Here is a 14,297-nt window from a genome sequence, read left to right as displayed (position 1 = left end):
TGCATTGGATTTCACCATCCCCCAATCTAGAAAGACATCTACTCCGTGTCTGAGCCCTCAGAGCTCCCTCTGCTTTAGGGACCTTCCAGGAGAGCCTTCTGTCGTGGGGACGGGGACCAGGAGCCCTCCCCTGCCCTCCATCCCAGAGATCATCTCTTTGTGAATTCAACTCAGCATAATTCAAGTGAGCTCGCCGCAATGACCACAGCCACACTAGCAGGTGTTATTAAAAGGAATTTTAATAATCTTAATTAAAAACTCTCAACAGTGAATTCTGTCACAGGCCTTGGCAGCTGGAAGCAACCCCAGGGTCATGCCCCTTTGGGGTGTGGTCGAGCCACGGTCTTGGATCGAGGCCCACCACTGCCACGTGGCGAGGAGCAACCTGGAAGTTACTTCAATACAATATCAAAGATCCGCGAGGATTTTTTTTTTAAAAAAGTTTTAAATATATTAGACTCTCTTGATTGCCATTTTTTACACAAAGCTGCTGATACAGTATACAGAGTTTTAACGTTTTTTCACATAAAATACATTTTTCTTCAGTGTTCTCTGTACATCAGTGGCTTCTGGTCTGGTGAATTATTGCGGAGGGCTGGGTGTCTGCAGACTTTTCCTCGGTGCACAGAGCCAGGCCCCGCACTGTGGCACTTGCAATGTTCATGGGAAGCAGGCCCTCTGGCCAACTGGCCAACAAGAGACTCCTATCAAGGAGAGGTCTACAACTTCTAGCAAAGGGGGTCACTTCTGGAGAGTCAACCACTGACCGCATGACCCTTCGCTCTTACATGCACTGGGATGGCGGAGGCTGTCCCCAGGCTACAATAGCAAGAGTTAAATGCAGTCCCTCTGAGCATCTTGTAAAAACTGCCCTTCTGGAAAGTGCCCCAGTAAAACCTACTCGGGGAAGGCAAGTGGGAGAGAGAGCTCAACACCAAAAGGTATCTGGTACCAATTGCCAAAAACAGTCTCGTTATTACAGAGCCAGCAAACCATGGCGGTGTAGAACAGGGTTACCCCCTTGTTTGCTTTCCTAAGCCCACTGACCCTGATCCAACAGTGTGGAGCAGTTCAATCGCAGCTGCATATTTGGTGGAGAATTGCATCCTGAACCTGGGTCTAAGGTTTACTCCACTTCCCTGAGCTCCTGGCCAGGAACTATCTGGTGACAGCCACAGTCTTCAGTGGTCCGGGGGCACAGGGTGGGAGCAAAGGCCAGAGCTCACAGTGAGCCACGTGGCATGTGATTTGTGAGTAGCCTCCTGTAATCAGCCAGGAACTACCACCGGACCTGGGACTCCGGAGTGAGCTGAGCATCTGGTATACCTTGCTAGCGTTCTCCCCGCTCCTTGATCCACACCTGCCAGGAGGAGGCAGATGCATGAGGAAAGGCTTCAGTGTTAAAGGAGAAGTTCCTCACCTCCCATTATCCATTGGTGGGGCAGGGGGACTCCATAACAAAGGAGCACGAATGAGCAAGAGACAGTGAGTTTCAGAACCCGAGGTGCAAGCAGCAGCAAATTCCAGACTCTCTGTTCTTCCACATACTGACCTCAAATCTGCCAGTCTACGATGCCCCAAAGATGCTGGCCTGAAGGCAGCTCTCCCTGAAAGTCCCAGACAGACTTGGAATGCTGTCTCCATGGAACTCAAGAGCCAGCATCTGCGTTTAGTGGCAAATGTTATCCGGGGATGGCCAGGACGGCAGTTTGGCTGCTGATGGGTTTCCCACTCTAGAGACTCCAGAGCTAGAAACCAAGGTGAAGCTATACCAGGATGCTGTCCCTCTGTCTCAGGTGAACTTCAGAGGGGCTCCTGAGACCTCAAGGTATCAGATGCTGGTCGTCAAGGGATAAAAACTGTAAAACGAAGTCTCCTCGCCTTGTCTTGTTCCTCCTTTACCCCCAGAGCCTAACCTAGTGCCTGGTATGTCTCAGCTACTCAATAAACGACACGAGCGAATAAATGAATGACCCTGACCCCGCCTTGTCCCTCAACACCACGGAGACCCGTAGGTTGAGTTCCCAGGTACTCGAAGCCCTAGCAAGGAACGACTTACCCGGACTGAAAACAAGAGCTAAAATGCCCATGAGTCTGCGCTTGGCTGCTGTCAGGGAATCAGCTGGGATTCCCGGCCTTCTTTCCAGCTGGGAGATGAGTGGCCCAGGAGGCAGGAAGTGAGGGGAAAGAGGGAGCGACCAGAAGGGCTCGGAGTGGGCAACGAACGCCTTCAGTCTCTGGCCCCTGAGCCAGCAGATCCGAAAACCTGCACAGCCCTCTCCTGGGAGGGTGTGGCTTCCCTTGGCATTCTTCTGCTTGCAGCTTAAGTTGGCTCAAAAGGAGTTCAGGGTCAGTCTAATCTGAACACTGTTTTAAAGTCAAAGGTATGTGTGTTCTGATCATTCTTGCCCCGCTCCAGCCATGGGCTGACGTGACGGAGAGAGAGACTGCCGCAGAGGCCAGGGGCACAGGAGGCATCACACATCCCTGCCTGCAGTCTCCTGAGCTGCCCCTCCACCCTCCACTGGATCTGTCCTGGACTTGGGGTGGGGCTGGCCTGCTGCTGTGACCCTCCCTGCTCCCAGGAGCCACCAGGTGCACAGTGACTCCACTGAGCCCTCTGCTCTCTGGTCCAGCTGCCCTGCTCCTGGAAAAGCATCAGCCAGGCCCCTGGGATCCAGTTCCCTCTCTGGGCTATGGGGCCATGGAGGCCACAGTGGGGACTGGGGCTGATAAACAGCAGACCCCCTTACTGGAATTGTGGCACAGGGGGGCTCCTCCAGCCCCGGCTCCCTGGCCCAGGGGCCCCTCAGGGAGAATTTCTCACAGGCTCAGAAAGAAGTTTAAAGGGAACCCAGATTTGTCCCCCAAATCCCAGAATTTGGACCTAGGGAGCCCCTTCAGAGCTCTAAGGAGGTAGTTGTAGGATAAATAAAAGGCGCAGAGAGCAGGGAACAAACCTGCGGCTTATGAAGTACACCAGTAGGTTTTGGCTGAGCCTGTGAACAGTACCCAACTCGTGGGCAGCAATTTCAAAGGGGCTCTTGAGAAAATGCAGTCGAGAGACGGTGGGCAGCTTGGTTTTCCCTCCCCAGCATCAGGGAGATCAGGGCTTTGAGACTGTTGGGCTGCAGTGAGGCCCCTCTCTAGCCCCATCACCGCTGTCCTGAATGCAATGCAGGGTGTTGGCCATGGGCGCCTTGGATTTGCAGCCCTGGGGTGTCACCACTCCCACAAGAGCGGGCTGGGAGACCCTGGGCCAAGCAGGACCTCACAAGGGCCAACTGGAAAACTTGTCTCAACGAGCATTTCAGAAAAGGCAAATCTGGGCTGGGGGTCCTGGGCATTTACCCCGGGAGGGGTGGGGGCTCCCAGCAGTTTCTCACTGTTCACTCCGATGGCTCACTCAGCCTGAGGGAGTCTGGCTGACAGAGGCTGGACCGAAATCACCTGGATATTCACAAAGATTGGCCAGGGCACTGGGCTCCCTCAGGTCACCAGAGAGGGTTGTAGAAATTGACAACACAAACTCACTCCTCGCCCTGGAAAGCCCTTGCAACCGAAGCTCCTCACTTAGCTTCATTCTTCCAACACCAGTCAGTAAAACCCAGTGAGCATGATGCTATCCACGAAAGAAAGCAAGAAAGCAAATTCAGTTCTCTCCCACCTATAGTTTTACAGCCTAAAAGAATCCTTTTATCCAACGCACTTTCAGAAACACTAACCTTATTCCCCCTCGCCTCCAATTTTTGACACTTCCATCCAAAAGTAAAATAGGATTTGGATTATCCCAGGCATGGAATATCCCAGGCATTAGCCTGGTTTTCTACCTTGGCCTCTGGGTGGTCACACAGCTGGCCTCCGGCATGGGCAAGGCTGTGGGGAGAAGGCCATTGCCCGTCTCATTGACCCCACATGGGTTCAGAGCTTCCTCTGAACAAAGAGTGGCCCTCCTCTCCTGCTAGATGTGGATGGTAGCCCAGCACCACCCCCCCCCCCCGCGTGACCCTGGGCAGGACCATGGGTCTCAGCTTCGCAGCCCCCCTCCCCTACTAAAGCCACGTTGGCAGTGGTGATGAAACAGGAGTCTTAGCCTCAATCCTCTTGGGAAGAACCCACAAATTCTCAGTCCCACCTGCTTCCCATGAGCCCAGCTGTGTCATTCCTACACAGGGTTGAGCGTGTGTGTGTGTGTGTGTGTGTGTGTGTGTGTGTGTGCGCGTGCACGTGCGCACCGATATGGGATATGCGAGTCCCGGTCCAGAGAAGCCTTAACCGACAACAGAACTGGAATGGAATCCCAGCGCCCCCCCCCAAAATCTGACAGCGGGGTGAGTCAGGAAGCCACGATGGGGCCTTGTTTCTGACGGCAGACAATGCAGCGGAAGCAGAGCCGTGGGAAGTGATGATGCTATGGGCCGCTGGGTGAGAGGTGGGCTCAGCTCTGGAAAGCAAAGCCCACCTCCCCGCAAGCTGCCCTCTGATGTCTCCCCAGCCAGGGCTGCCGGGTGGGTGGATTCCAGAGACCCCTCCCCGAAGCATCTCTCTCCTCCGTCACACAGAGACTAGGAGATGCGGCAGCAGCCGTGGACCTTCTCCTCCATCTCCTCCATGGGGGCCTTGAACTTCAAGAGCGGGGGATCTCCGCTGGTGACCGTGTAATATACCGAGGTTCCATTGCTGCTGTAGGGTGAAGTTCTGCCTCCGATCAAGGGGGCCTTGCCTTCGCTGCTGCTCTCGCCCGTCCTGCCCATGCTGCTGCCCAGGTGAGTGCTCAGGAAGGGGTGGCTGAGCAGCTTGGCCGCAGCCCGCTGCCGCTTCAGCTCCAGAAGCGTCTGGGGACTCTGTTCCTTGTAGCCACTCCAGGGCGAGGTGGCATCAGCCACGCCGGGGCTGCCATAGGCCATGTTGTAGTCAGGCACCTCGTGCACTTTCCAGACATCCCCGTTGGACAGTGCATACTGGTAGGTGCTGACTGGAGCCCGGAGGCCATTCTCAACAGGCCCGTCCATTTCACTTCGTGGGATCTTGGTAGAAAACTCGGAGAGCAGCACGGGCTTCTCCAGCCGGGGGTTCTGAGGGGGAGAAGGACAACGTTACCAGCCGGGTAGAGGATCCAAACCCACTCCCTGCTTGCACCTCTGCTGAGGGCCTTATTGCCTGGACCTGTCCTCGCTCCATGCTCCCAACCGAGCTCACAGGACCTCCGTTCTGCTTCAGGGGACTCGCCGATCTATGCGTTTTGACAGAGCTGGCCAATCCCCATCCTTGCCGTGAGGACTGGACCATGACCCCAGGCATGGCCAGTCGGCAGACTCACTGCAGGAATTGGTTCTTGGCTGAAACTGGTTGCACAAAACTCATCCCTGGGATCTGTGCCAGAACAACTGGGAAACAGAGGTTCTGTTTATGCAGAACTCGAGGGTGGCCACAGTGATGGAAGCTGGGGGCCTGGGGGAGACGGCACGTCAAAGGGTCCACTCGACAGTGCCGCTGACATAAAGGGAGGCTGAAGGGGTGCACCTTGAGCCCCAGTGTCCAGTCGGCCCCAGACTCTGCGGTGACACGAGCCGATAAATTCTTGTTTTGTGTAAGCCATTTCTAGCTGAGTTTTTGGTCACTTGTCATCTTCCTTCTGTATTCCCAGCAAATATCCACTCCAAACAGCAGAAATGCTAACCCAGAAACCCCTGGACAACGAGAGCTTTGAAAGAAGCTGCTGCCTATAAACTAGAAACTAAAAGGTGGCTGTATTTGGTGACAAAAAAAGCAGAGCAAAACTCACCATAAATAAAGTCAAAAGGCACATAAAAATATTTGCAACGCATATGACAGAAAAGGGACTAATTTCCCAAATAAATAAGATCTCTTAAAAGTCCATTTTAAAAAGCCCAACTACCCAGGGGCACCTGGGTGGCTCCGCCGGTTGAGCATCCGACTCTTGATTCCGGCTCAGGTCATGATCTCATAGTTTGTGAGTTCAAGCCTTGCATCTGCTGTCAGGGCAGAGCCTGCTTGGGATTCTGCCTCCTCTCTCTCTCTCTCTCTCAATGACCCTCCCCACTTGCTGTCTATCTCTCTCTCAAAATAAATAAAAACTTTTAAAAACTTTAAAAATTGAAAAAAATATATATATAAGGCCAATTACCCAACAGAAAAACAACAACAAAGGACGCTAATGTGCAGCTCCCAACAATAATAATAATAATAATATTCATAGCATATAAACACAGGAGACAATATTCAGTCTCACTAACAACTAATGACATAAAAATAAAAGCAACAGAATATTTTTACCTATCACATTAACAAATATTTTTTTTTTTAACGTTTATTTATTTTTGAGACAGAGAGAGACAGAGCATGAATGGGGGAGGGGCAGAGAGAGAGGGAGACACAGAATCCGAAGCTGGCTCCAGGCTCGGAGCCATCAGCCCAGAGCCCGACGCGGGGCTCGAACTCACGGACCGCGAGATCGTGACCTGAGCTGAAGTCGGATGCTTAACCGACTGAGCCACCCAGGCGCCCCAACAAATATTTTAAAACTCTGTTATGCCTCAGGGTCGGCAAGAGTGTGGGAAAACTGGCAGGTATATAAACTCTGCCACCACACCTCTTTGGGGGATAATATCACATCACCCCCCCCCACATGCACCCCACCAAAAAAAATTGGTTTTTAAGGAAAAATGCATACTCTACACCAGCAAGCTCATTTCTAGGACTTCATTTCACAGATGTATGCTCCCTTAGGGGAGAAAAGCCTGGAAGTCACCATTAGGCAGTGGGGAAATTATGGCAAGTAGTTGTGCTGGAACGTTCCGCATCTGATAAAAAGAATGAAGGCAATCTTCATGCGCTGACTTGTGATTCCAAGAATTTCCATTTCTTGGAAAGACCTCCAAGAAATATACAATTGGGTTAAATCATGGTAAGGGGAGGGGCCCTTTCTATAGTCAGCTTCCATGTATGTGTGTATATTCTTTTTGTTTTTAACGGCTCCTTCCGAGCTACACAGGCAGACTGAAGCCACATTTGAGGCATTTTTTTTTTTTTTTTTTTTTTTTTGGCAGCTTGAATTTTTGTATCTATTTTCTTTGCTTCCGGAATGGTCCCTGGAAAAAGACCATTCTTCATTGTCTAAATAAGTGCTTCTCTAACTTCATGTGCATATGAGTCACCTGGGGCTCTTGTTAAAATGCACATGCTGAGTCACCAGATCCGGGTTGGGACTTGAATTTCAGCATTTTTCTAAGAAAATTCCAGACTGACGCTTTGAGTAGCAGGGATCTAAAACCCGGATGCACAATGGCATCACCTGGGGAGTTAAAAACACATATCCATGCCAACCTGAAAAGGCTACATAGTGTGATTCCAACTTGATGACATTCTGGAAAAGGCAAAACCACGGAGGTGGTAAAAAGATCAGTGGTCGCCAGGGGGTTGGGGAGGGATGAACAGGTACACCAGGGATTTTTAGGGCAGTGAAAGTATTCTGTATAAAAGTTTAACGATGGATATGTGACATTACACATTTGTCAAAATCCACAGAATGTACAACATCCAGGGTAAACCCTAACATAAACAATAGACTTCAGCTAATCATCATATATCCATATTGGCTTATCAATGATAACGTACCTACTACACTAATATAAGATGTTAATACCAGTGGATATCGGGGGACATGATGAGGGGTGTGTGTGGAAACTTTATGTACTTTCTACATATGTTTTCTATAAACTACAACTGCTCCAAAAAATCAAGTCTATTAGTTTCTTTTTAAATACATCAGTACAGGGGCGCCTGGGTGGCTCAGTCAGTTGAGCGTCCGACTTCAGCTCAGTTCAGGATCTCGCAGTTTGTGAGGTCGAGCCCCACGTCGGGTTCTGTGCTGACAGCTCAGAACCTGGAGCCTGCTTCAGATTCTGTCTTCTCCTGTCTCTGCCCCTCCCATGCCCATGCTCTGTCCCTCTCTGGGTCTCTCAATAATAAATAAACATTAAAAAATTTTTTAAATACATCAATACAATGCCTGGACACCAGTCCCAAAGATTCAGATTTCATTTGTCTGGGTTGCAACCTAGACATCAGAATTTTTTGAAAACAAACCCAAAAACACCGCCCCAGGTGATTTTCTCGTACAGTTAAGTTTGTGAACTACTGGTTAAGAGACGGGATTGTCCCATCACTCCTGAGTTCCAGGGATTCAGCTCTGCCAAAAGCGTGTGCCAAAGCCAGCCCTGGGGGTTAACCGGATAGAGTCTTGGCAGAAACCTGACTTGCGGGTCAAGCTGAGCAAATACTCCCCCCCAGATGCATGGTCCTCAAACTCTAGTGTGCCCCAGAATCCCCTGGACGCCTGGTGAAAACACAGATTGCTAGTTAAACCCAGAGCCCAGTGTTTATGATTCAGTACCTCTGGGGCGAGGCCAGAGAATTTGCATTTCTAAATTTTTTTTTAATGTTTATTTATTTTTTGAGAGAGATACAAACAGAACACGAGCTGAGGAGGTGCAGAGAGGGAGGGAGACACAGAATGTGAAGCAGGCTCCAGGCTCTGAGCTGTCAGCACAGAGCCCGACATGGGGCTCGAGTTCACAGACTGCAAGATGGTGACCTGAGCCGAAGTCAGATGCTTAACTGACTGAGCCACCCAGGCGCCCCTGGGAATCTGTATTTCCAACAAGTTCCCAGGTGATGCCGCTGCTGCTGGTCCAGGGACCACACTTGGAGAATGTCTGTCTTAGAGACCATCGAAGCCCTGTCAGTACCTACAGCCTTGAAAGGGGGAGGTAAGAAAAAGGAAGGAGCTGTGGGCTTTGTAGCTGTGCCTTGCGATCTCCTTGGTTTACCCTGGGGGCTGGGACTGATATCTGGGGCCCTGGACCCTGACAGCTGCCCTTGACGCTGGATGGCTGGGCAACTGGCGGGAAGACAGCCATCTTCGGAATGGTCTCTTTCCAGGACCATTCTGGAAGTAAAGAAAACAAATACAAAAATTCAAGCTGCCATCTCTCCCCAGGCCTGAAACCCCAGCCCCAGAGGCAAAATGGCCCATTCTTTTGCCTTCAACAAACCCCTAAATAAACTGCAGTCTGACGAGGAAGCCGTAGAAATTATCAACAGACTCGGGCCACCCCCCTCCCACCCTAATTCCCTGCAGGGCTAATGATTTACACGGCTCCACGCCAACTGAGCACTTGTGGCAGAGTCCCTGGCCTGGGAGATCTGAACAAACACAGTAGGTGTGAAGGAGGAGCTGCTTCCATGAGGATTTAAGAATCTCGGTCTCTCTCCCACCCATCAATAAGGAAAAGATAAGCAGCCCAACAAAAAGGGGCAGAAGAACAGACGTGGCACAAAAAAAGATAACCAGACGGCCAATAAGCACATGAAAATGTGTTCACCGCCAACCACCATCAGGCAAACACCAATTTAAAATGCAAGGGACGCCTGGGTGGCTCAGTCGGTCAAGCGTCCAACCCTTGATTTCGGCCCAGGTCATGATCCCCTGGTTCGTGAGTTCAAGCCCCACATCAGGCCCTGCACTGACAGAGTGGAGACTGTTTGGGATTCTCTCTCTGTCTCCCTCTGTCCCTCCCCCACTCTCTGTCTCTCTCTCTCTCTCTCTCTCAAAATAAACATTTAAAAATAAAATGAAATGAAATAACTAAAATAGAAAATAATAAAATGAAATGAAATGAAATGAAATAAAATAAAATAAAATAAAATAAAATAAAATAAAATAAAATAAAATAAAATAAAATAAAATGCGAGCTACCACAGTAACCCCACCAGGATGGCTCGGATGGAAAGGAATGAGCACACCAAGGATTGGCAAGAAGCTCTCACGTTTCTTGAGCACTGTTGGGAGAGTAGATGGGTATTATCACTCTGGCAAAGTGCTTGGCGGTATCTTGCGTAGCCTCCCCATGACTCATCCTGCATTTCTGGGTATAGAGCCTACAGAAAATAGTGCTGATGCCCACCAGAAGACATGGATGAGAATGTTTTGAGCAGCTTTATTCAAAATAGCCCCACACTTGAAACAACCCAAAGCAGGAACAACCTGCTCCTCCACCAGCAGGAGAATGGACACGTGCGTCGTAGCCTAGCTAAACGACAGAACTTTCCAGAGCAATGAAAACGAATGAACTCTGCTGCTACGTGCCTGTACATGGACGAGTCTCATAGTCAAGAATGAAGTCAGATACAAAAGACCACCTACTGGGGCGCCTGGGTGGCGCAGTCGGTTAAGCGTCCAACTTCAGCCAGGTCACGATCTCGCGGTCCGTGAGTTCGGGCCCCGCGTCGGGCTCTGGGCTGATGGCTCCGAGCCTGGAGCCTGCTTCTGATTCTGTTGTCTCCCTCTCTCTCTGCCCCTCCCCCGTTCATGCTCTGTCTCTCTCTGTCCCAAAAATAAATAAACGTTGAAAAAAAAAAAAAAAAAAAAGACCACCTACTACCTGGATCCATTCGTATGCAGATGTGGACACAAAACTAACCTCTACCGTTCCAAGTTAAGTAGTGTCTCTTTTTGGGGAGGTGGGGAGGAAGGACCACTGGAAGAGAGAACATGGGAACTTCCTGGGGGTGATCGAAATGTTCTATGCATTCGCCTAAGGGTACGCATTTATAAAAGTCCATTGAAAAATCCATTTAAGATTTGTGTACTGGGGCATCTGGGTGGCTCAGTCGGTTGAGTGTCCGACTTTGGCTCAGGTCATGATCTCGCGGTCCATGAGTTCGAGCCCCGCGTCGGGTTCTGTGCTGACAGCTCAGAGCCTGGAGCCTGCTTCGGATTCTGTGTCTCCCTCTCTCTCTGACCCTCCCCCGTTCATGCTCTGTCTCTCTCTGTCTCAACAATAAATAAATGTTAAAAAAAATTAAAAAAAAAAGATTTGTGTACTTTACCGTACATAAATCCAACTCACGAAGGACAAGTAAATAATGTGTAGTGGAAGACATCTGAAATGTGATTTGATTTCAGTCTAGAGCTGTTTTCTCCCCAACCCCCAAGCTTAGGGACCAGGCAGAACAAAGCCTCCGAGGTGCCCTCTCTGTCCCCAGCCAAGGCTCCAGTGGATTCCCCTCAGTGGGCACCTTCCCCTGCGGGTGAGACAAGGCTGCACGTGACCTCTCTGCTCCAGCTGGGAAGCAGGGTCCCACTGCGACAGGTGGGCACTCTGGGCAGCTAATCATTTCGCATCCCACCAAAGCCACACTGTCTAGAGATGTGTTCAGCTGCTCATGGTCGGTAGAAGAACCAAAAAAGGCAGACCACTGCTGGGATGGTCAGCCCCTCCCTTTTTTGTCCCCAGCAATTCTGCTCTGGCCCCAAACTTGCTGGCCCCACGAAGCGAGACAGCAGCCATGCATGGAACCTGAGTCCAGTAGTGTCCTCCCAAAAGTCATGGCCAACCCACACCTCCGAATGTGACCTTAGTTGGAGGTAGGGTCTTTGCAGATGCAATACATTAAAATAAGGTGAAGTCACACTGAGTTAGGCTGGGCCCTAATCCAACAACTGCCGTCTTTCTACGAAGAGAAAACAGAAACACAGACACACACAAGGAAGAAGGCCATGTGAAGACAGAAGCAGAGACTGGAGTCATGGAATGCCCGAGCCACCGGAAGCTAGGAGAGAGGCGTGGAAAGATACCCTTTCAGAACCCCCAGAAGAAACCAACCCCGTGGACACTTTGATAGTAGACTTCTGGCCTCCAGAACCACGAGAGAATAAATCTCTACTGCTCTGAGCCACCAAGTTGACGGTAATGGGATACATACAGCAATCCTAGGAAACCAACACAGCATCATTCCCTTAAGAAAGTTGAACGCCCATGGGGCACCTGGGTGGCTCAGTCAGTTAGGCGTCCAGCTTCGGCTTAGGTCACGATCTCACGGTTCGTGAGTTTGAGCCCCGCATTGGGATCTCTGCTGTCAGCATAGAGGCCACTTCAGATCCTCTGTCTCCCTCTCTCTCTGCTCCTCCCCTGCTCACTCTCTAAATAAATACATAGATAGATAGATAGATAGATAGATAGATAGATAGATAGATACTAAAAAAAAGAAAGAAAGTTTAATGCCCAGACCCCTGGCTACTCCTCGAGCAGGCTTCTTGGAGGTCCTCTCACTACCCTCCTCAGTTTTTCAAAAAATGTCTTCCAACCGACGTGTTCTGCAAACACAATGGTCAGCATCTTGTTATCCCCCCCCCCCCCCCCGGCCAAAAAGTTTTAGTGCCTTTAGCTCCCAGGGTGGCTGCTGCACTGAACCTCCCTTCTGGGAAGCCCAGAACTAGGTTTGCGGGAGCACAAGCAGGCGCATGGCAGTTACCTCCTGTCTGTTATGAGACCCTACTGTGTGCCGAAGCTCCTGGCTCTGACTCTCACAACCCCAGGATCGCCTCATTAACCACAGGAGCCACCAGCATCAGATGGGGTCCTGCTGGTTGAAGGGCACTGCCCGGCCACCCTCCCTTGGAAGGCCCCGAGAAGAAGAGGCAAGACCGGGCTGGGGTCCTGGCCACCTCCCAAGTCGGGGCTGACACCGAGGCAGGGGCATGAAGCCACTCACTGGGTCCTTATTCTCTTGGTCTGTTCTGGTCTCCCTGATGTCCCCGTTGTAGGCGGAAGTCCGCTGATCCTCGGCCGCACTCCGCTGCTGCCACAGGATGGCCTCTCCCTCATACTCCTTCCGGTACAGGTTGGTCCTGTCCGACAGGCTGGCTCGCCGCACCACCTTCCTGAGGGGAGAGAGGAGGTGCTAGAGGGCTGTGCCCAGGTGCCACGGGCAGGAGCATCCCCAGGGGCCAAGGCTGGCCGGCCCTGGCTCACCCACGGCTCCCGGCGCTGGATGTCCTCCGGCTCAAGGACGATTTGTGTCTCAGCTGTGACTTCATGATCACGTCATGCTTGTGTTTTAGCTCCAGCAGCAGGACTTTGAACTCCTCCTCCTCACACAGGTCTGAAGAGGCAAAGGAGACTGTTGTGGGGAGCAGTGCAGGGGCCAGTGGCCCCTGAGGGCCCTCCAGGCCACAGCAGCTGCCATCCCAACACCCTAAGAACTCCCAGCATCTTTTGGGGCATCATCCAGGGAGGAAAGAAAACAATGCCAGCCTTACTTCCTGGGCTACACCCCAATCCTTAGAGGATAAGAACAGGAACCCCAGGATCTGTACAGTCACAGCTCCTAAGGTTCCCAGCTATGGGAAGAGCCATCCCCCTTTGGTAGTTTCCAACAGGAGTCATCAACTCTCCAGCGATATAAGACACATCAAGAGAAACAAGCAAGTACTCTACGTAGTCCAAGCCCCAAATTACATGTATATCAAATCATATATACCTACCCATTCAATCCACCTAATCATTTCATTCACCTGTCTTCTTGTTCACTAACCCAGCCATCCATCCACAGATTCATCCCCTACCCTCCCATCCACTTATTCATCCATCTATCCAACCATCCAGCCATCCAGCTGTCCATCCATCCATCCGGCCAGCCAGCCAGCCATCTAGCCATCCGTCCATCCATCCATCCATCCATCCATCCATCCATCCAACCACACATCCATCCATCCATCCACCCATCCATCTATCCATCCAACCTTCCATCCATACATTCATCCACTTACCCATACACGTATCTATCCACCTATCCAGCTGTGCATCTGCACATTAAACTACCCTTCGTTAATTTATTCATTCATCCTATCCATCCACACACGAATCCACCATCTAGCCAACTATATATTTATCCAATTATTCCACTATCCATCAAATAATTAATGAGTACCTATGTGTATATTAGTTTTTACGCTGGACTCACCTATTGGCATCTCATCCATGGATGTCCTAGCACTGAGACTGGCCCCATGGGACACCAATAGCTCTGCCATCTGCATCTGAAACACAGGAAGAAGCCCACGTTCCCCTTCGGCTCAAAAAGCCTGGGAGGCAGTAAGAGTGCCCAATGGCTCTCAGGATATGACATAAAGAATGACGGGGCAGAGCGGGTTCCCAGGGAAGGCTCTGCACCCTGGAGCCAGGGATCCTGTCCACACAATGGGCTTGACACCTCCTCCAGCATGCCTGGGCCATGCCAACGGACAGAAGAAGAAGGAGTCAGCTGTAAATCTAGAGCTGTCAGGAATCCAAGGAGGGACGGCAACAGCTGTAATCAGAGTTTTGTATCTGGGAAACAAAAGGGGAAACTACTCAAATCAAAAATGTGAGGAATTTTCTAATTTGGCAAATGTGATCATCATCTTCTTAGGACACAACCCGTCAAATGGT

The 14,297-nt window shown here is 50.8% G+C and overlaps 1 protein-coding gene across 4 annotated transcripts in view; it reads right to left on the bottom strand.

The window, feature by feature from the left end:
• Positions 1 to 221: 221 nt before the first annotated feature.
• The window catches only part of PPP1R16B (protein phosphatase 1 regulatory subunit 16B), a 101,156-nt gene continuing 87,080 nt past the window's right edge, over positions 222 to 14,297 (bottom strand). For all 4 annotated transcript variants that reach the window (XM_086702189.1, XM_086702186.1, XM_025932190.2 and 1 more), the window contains 4 exons: positions 13,831 to 13,906; positions 12,840 to 12,969; positions 12,580 to 12,748; positions 222 to 5,075 (listed from right to left, as the gene is read on the bottom strand). In XM_086702189.1, the coding sequence (XP_086558315.1) occupies positions 4,566 to 5,075; positions 12,580 to 12,748; positions 12,840 to 12,969; positions 13,831 to 13,906 (885 nt within the window). In that variant the 3' untranslated portion in view covers positions 222 to 4,565. The remainder of the gene's footprint in view (positions 5,076 to 12,579; positions 12,749 to 12,839; positions 12,970 to 13,830; positions 13,907 to 14,297) is intronic.

Source organism: Puma concolor, chromosome A3 (assembly GCF_028749965.1).
Source record: "Puma concolor isolate L17-30 chromosome A3, mPumCon1.1.hap2, whole genome shotgun sequence".
In the NCBI taxonomy this organism is placed as follows: domain Eukaryota; kingdom Metazoa; phylum Chordata; class Mammalia; order Carnivora; family Felidae; genus Puma; species Puma concolor.
Note: the sequence above shows the minus strand (reverse complement) of the source record. Positions and strands in the feature narration are given on the sequence as shown.